Here is a 5,749-nt window from a genome sequence, read left to right on the forward strand (position 1 = left end):
AAGGGAAGGGAAGGGAAGGGAAGGGAAGGAAAGATTGATCCCCACTTTCTGAGACTAGATCCATATTCTAAGTTAAACATTAGCCCAGGACCAGGATGTCCTGGTGGAAAAAGGTACCCAGGTATCTCAGCTTATGCAGAGTATGTTCCCAAGCAGGTGCTCAGTGGTCTTCTACAACCGTTGGCTGATCCCAACCCTAATTACCAAATGCAGATTTGACAGGTACAAACTGGGCTCCTGCACCCCAGCATGGTGTTTGGACTCCATGACATTTCCTCAAAAGGGCCATAAAGGGTCAAAAACTTCAATGCCTGACAGAAGGGCCAAATCAAGCCACTCACAGGCCAGTCACACCACAGACCAAACACCCAATCCCACCTTAAATCCTTAGGTTTAAAACTCAACATCAAGCTCCCTTGGGGCCAGGAACTCTTCTCATTGGCCTACTCCCACTCTATGGAGTGTATCTTGTCTTTCTCTTTCAAATCAAGCACTGATCCTGCTGCTACTAAGTGTCCTTCTCAATTCTTTGTTTAAAACATCAGGAACCTAGATAAGACTCTCAACCCCATAACAAGACTATCTCAGCCACGAGGTAGTAAAATACCAGGGTTCCTTGACAAATCAGCAAGACTCAAATTAAGCACAGAGGATACAAGCTGGATCATCCATGTCAGGTTCCGCTGTGTCAAAAAACGGGTGTGTGCTCAAGAGCTCAGGCACCAAGGGAAGTACCAGGGTGGGATGCCGACTTCCCAGAAACTTCAAGCATCTGAAACAAACAAATAAGAATACATTTCAGAAAATTAGTACCTTTAAAAAGCAGCAGGAATTGGAATCAGAAAACTTGATTTAGAATTAGAAACTCTCAACTACCCACTCTTTTGTCTTAAAAGAATTTTCAATGATACAAACAAGGTGTTTTTGTTTTGGTACTGGGAATTGAACTCAGGTCCTCGTGCTTGCTCAACTACCCACTTCTGCTGACTCTATGACTTCAGCTAAATCATCCCATTATTCTAAAAACTCAGTCAATTCATATAAAAATTGTCCCAACATTGAGCAAGCTAAAGCAGGAGGGTCACCAAGAGTTTGGGGCCACCTGGGCTACACAGTGAATTCAAAGCCAGCCTAAATGACAAAACGAGGCCTTTTCTCAAGGAACCAAAGCAAAACGGTTATTATGAAAGTAAAAGAGCTAATATGGCAAAATACTGTTCATTTAACCATTTAACCAACAGCCACTGAGAGGGAGGCCTTTGCCTTGGAGAGCCTGACTTTCCTCAGGTATCAGGCAGGCAGCAAAGTTTCACTATTAGTCTAAACTCATAACGGTGAACCCATGGCACATGTGTGTGCCCTCTCTGTAGGCATGCAAGCCAAGCCACCTTAGCATCGGATAATAGCACACAATAACATGGCAAATGCAAACTTTCTCTTTTCAATAAAAACTTGTTTGGGGCCAGGGATTTAGCTCAGTGGCACTGCACCTGCCTAGCAAACACAAGGTCCCAAGTTCAATCCCCAGTACCAAAAAAAAAAAAAACAAAAAACTTGTTTGTATCATTGAAAGCTCTTTTAAGACAAAAGATGTTAATGTATGAGTTGTTTTTCTAAACTAAAAACTTCAGTATTCAGGTTTAATTGCAGTGTTGGCACTTTCCAATCCATAAGTGCATTTTGAGTTGTAGTTTGGGCACTGTGTCTCTGAAAGGTTTGCCATCCCCTTCTCATTTTCTAGTGACTGGTTTGCCAATAGGCAAGTAACCCAGTTCTCATTAAAGGAAAAATCTGTGGGATAGCTTCTCAGACATGATTTTCTAACCAAATAAAAAGAGGAATGCAAGAAAGGGAATGGCCCTTCTGATATTACCTTATGAAGCAGACACCTTGTAATCCAAGAGAACTTCAGAGAAACCAACCAAAGCTCTAACCTTGTCAAAGATTTGAATGACCAATCTTGAAACCCATCCTCTTCTTGCTATGTAAAAAATCAGACTTTATAGTTCAAGATGTTTTAAACCAGATTTTTTTTTTTCCTGTAACTGGTAGTCAAAAGCATTTTAATTGATATTTTGGGTAGAATCCTGAAATCATACACCAGATCTAAAACTGCACAGCCTTGGACAAGTTGTTTCACTGCTATAAAATAGAGTTAAAAGAATTACATGATAGAGCCGATATAAAGATCAAAAGAGCTAGCAAGGGGTCTGTCACATACATTAGTAAGAACTCAGAATGTGTTAGCTATGACTACTACATGAAGGCCCTCTAAAGAACTACCCAAGGAAGGGTGAAGCAGCACATGCCTGTAATCTTAGCTACTTTGCAGACTGAAGCAACAGGATGGAAAGTTTGACGCCAGCCTGGGCAATTTAGCAAGGCCTTGCTCAAAATAAAATTACAAGGACAGAGTGATAGCATCAAAATATATTACATGCACTGAAGCTCTCCCCAAATGTGAAACTAGGGAGACAGTGTGGCAAAAGGGTGATAGGGGGTTGAGAATGACCAAACCATGTTACAGACATATATAAATCTGCCAAAAAGAAACCCATTAATTAATCTGTAGAATCAATGTGCACTAATAAAAAAATGTGAAAAAAATTAAAAAGATATGAAACAAAAATAATAGAAATTCTAAAAAGTAAATTAAGGACTGGGGATGTTATGGCTTATATCTAGATGTTCCCCAAAGCCTCAGAGGCTGCTGGATCTAGAGTGTGTCATACTGGGATTAAGTGTATAATCCTAGGATTAATATGTGTGATTACTAAATTAGTCCACTGATTGGTCTGCCATAATTCTAGGTGTGGATAACAGGAAGGCCCACAGAGTGTGAGTGGTGCCTGCCCTAAGGCCATGTAGCCCACACAGAATCTAAGGGACAGAAAGAGGGTTGCTGTCACTGATTGCTGCTGCTATTTCAATACTTCATTGCTTTGCTGCCTTCTGCCCAACCCAAACTGTTTCACCTCGGCAATGCCCCTCTCTCTCTATCTGCCATGCCACTCTGCCTTAGAACCAACCAACTGTGAACTAAAATTGTGAGCTGTAATAAACCTTTCCTCCTTCAACTTTGGGTGTCAGGTATTTTGTTTCAGCAACATGAAAAAATTAACTAGAATGGGGATGTAGCTTAGCAGCACAGGATACACACACATACACACAAGAAAGGTAGGCTTATGTTTTTATTATATTTACTTCTAAATTCTGGTTTAAAAGCAGCATTAAACTGAAAAAATTTATAAATCTTAACCTGTGTCCTCATTGAGTTTAAAATCCAACTGAGGCAAAGACCAGCACTACAAGGTAATGAACTATCACATGAAAAGCATGGCAAAGGTAGAAGAGATCATTACGATCAGATAAAGTTTGACACAGCAGACAGGACTTCACCAGAGACTAAAGAGCAGAAGGATCAGAAGAGATAAAGCAAACACTGTACCATGAACAACTTCAGGAATCCACGGAGTATAAAAGGCATCTCCATTTGATCTTGGTAGGAAAGTACACTTTTCCTAGCTTGGTGGCTTTCCTTCTACATGGAAAGAAATCAATTTTCTGGTCTCCCTCAGCTCTTTTACTCACTGTGCGCCAGTGGGAATTTGGCCTCCAGAGGCCATTCTCTTTATTTGCTCTCTCATTTCTATTCAGAACTCAGGTAGGGCACATGTGGGCTATTAATTGGAGTCCCTTAGAGACCCCTACACAGCTGGGCCTCTCTAAAGCTAGACTTCACTTTTAGCTTGTAATACAGTTAATTTACTACCTCATCCACTTCCTACCTATATATTTCCTACTTCTTTCTCTACCTACTATTTGAGGGCTAGGTCTCTGAGTCACTCTTTTCAAATCTCCACAGCACCTAACACAGAACCAGGTTTAAAGTGTCCTGTAAGCATTTGTTGAATGAACTAGACATAGAAACAGAACAAATTACCTCCTTTAAAATTTTCATTTATATATCTCTCTTTAGCAACATCTTAAGAATAAACCACTCTACCTTTTCCTTGACTTTTTTCTTTTTTTTTTTTTTTTCAGTACCAGGTATCAAAATCAGGACCTCGCACTTGTGAGAAAGGCATGGTGCCACTAAGCTAAATCCCTGGCCCTTCCTTCACTTTTATTTAATCATATTCTCTTTTAATATTTCTAAATAAAGCCATCATTCTTTTGTTGTTGTTGTTGTTGTTGTTGTTGTTTTTTGGTGTTTTGAGACAGGATCTCACTATGGCAATTCAAGCTGATTTTGAACCCATTATGTAGTTCAGCATGGCCTCAAACTGACAGCAATCCTCCTGCCTCAGCCTCCCACTAGGCCCAACCAGCCACCATTCTTGGGAAGAGATAAAAAATTAAATAATATTGGGCCAGGGTGCTCACTTCAGAAGCACATATAAATAATATTGAGCCGGGGATTTAGCTCAGTGGTTCCACTACCTGCCTCAAAACAGCAAGGTCCCAAGTTAGATCCCAGTATCAAAATAAATAAATAATATTTAAAATAGGTAACTTCAGCCGGGCATGGTGGTGCATGCTTGTAATCCCAGCACTCTGGAGGCTGAGGCAGGAGGACTGCTGTGAGTTCAAGACCAGCCTGGGCTATAAAGCGAGATCCAGGTCAGTCTCAACCACACAGTGAGACCCTGTCTCAATAAATAAATAAAAAAATAAACAAACAAACAAATAAATAAACAAATAGGTAACTTCACAATTTTTGGAGCACTATATGGCTAAGGAAGTTTATAAAAATCTACAATTACCCAAAAAAAAACTTTATATATTAGGTAGGCTAAAATAACCATACATCTTTTTTCTTCCCTTTTGATATTTTTGAAACAAAGTCTAATCATGTCATCTTGAATTCACAAAGCCGCCTGCATGAGCTTTCTGAGTGCTGGGATTACAGGGATGCACTGGAATACTCAGCTAATTAACTCATTTTAATAGAAAATGCTCTGCAAAATACTTCATCACAACTTTTTTTTTTGTTTTTTTGAGACAGGGTCTCACTGTGTAGTTCAGACTGCTCTGGAACTCACTGTGTAGCCCAAGGTGGTCTCAAACTCACGGCAATCTTCCTGCCTCAGCCTCCCAAGTGCTGGGATTACAGGTGTGCACCGCCACGCCCAGCCCCATTACAACATCTTTATTTAAGCAGAACTAACCATTCTTTCTCCACTGAACTATAGTGGCTGATAGAGATATGTATCCCATTATATCTGCCACATCATAAATGACTGAGTGTTCCTACAGCACGATCAATAAATGTAAACTGAATTTAACTAAACTAGACTGTAAAAACATGAAAAAATGGCAAATAAAAAAGTAGATATCAAAAATGTTATCTAGGGCCAGGGAAGTAGCTCAGCAGCACCACAACTTCCTGGCAAGTGCAAGGTCCTAAATTCAACCCCTGGTACCAAAAGAAAAAAAAAAAAGTTACCTACGCCGGGTATAGTGACACACACCTGTAATTCCAGCACTGAGGGAGTCTAAGAAAGGAAAAGCATTGCCAGCTGTGGTGATGCACATCTGTGGTCCCAGCACTCAGGAGGCTGAGGAAGGATTACCCCAAGCATGAGGCCAGCCTGGACTACATAGTGAGTTCTTGGAAAGGCAGGGAGGGAGAGAGGGAGAGAGGAAAGAGAAGGGTTGGGGTGGGGAAGGGAAAGAGAGGGAGAGGGAGGAGAGGGAGAGTAGGAAGGAAGGAAAGAGGGTGGAGGAAAAGAGAAAAAGGAGAGAG

At 40.7% G+C, this 5,749-nt stretch overlaps 1 protein-coding gene across 2 annotated transcripts in view; it reads right to left on the bottom strand.

Moving 5' to 3' along the window:
• Ints4 (integrator complex subunit 4) overlaps positions 1-5,749 on the bottom strand; it is a 120,942-nt gene that overhangs the window by 55,391 nt on the left and 59,802 nt on the right. For both annotated transcript variants that reach the window (XM_010633305.3, XM_010633306.1), the window contains one exon: positions 657-772. In XM_010633305.3, the coding sequence (XP_010631607.1) occupies positions 657-772 (116 nt within the window). The remainder of the gene's footprint in view (positions 1-656; positions 773-5,749) is intronic.

The sequence above is a fragment of the Fukomys damarensis genome, unplaced genomic scaffold, assembly GCF_012274545.1.
Source record: "Fukomys damarensis isolate Sample0158 unplaced genomic scaffold, DMR_v1.0_HiC HiC_scaffold_16, whole genome shotgun sequence".
Lineage (NCBI taxonomy): Eukaryota > Metazoa > Chordata > Mammalia > Rodentia > Bathyergidae > Fukomys > Fukomys damarensis.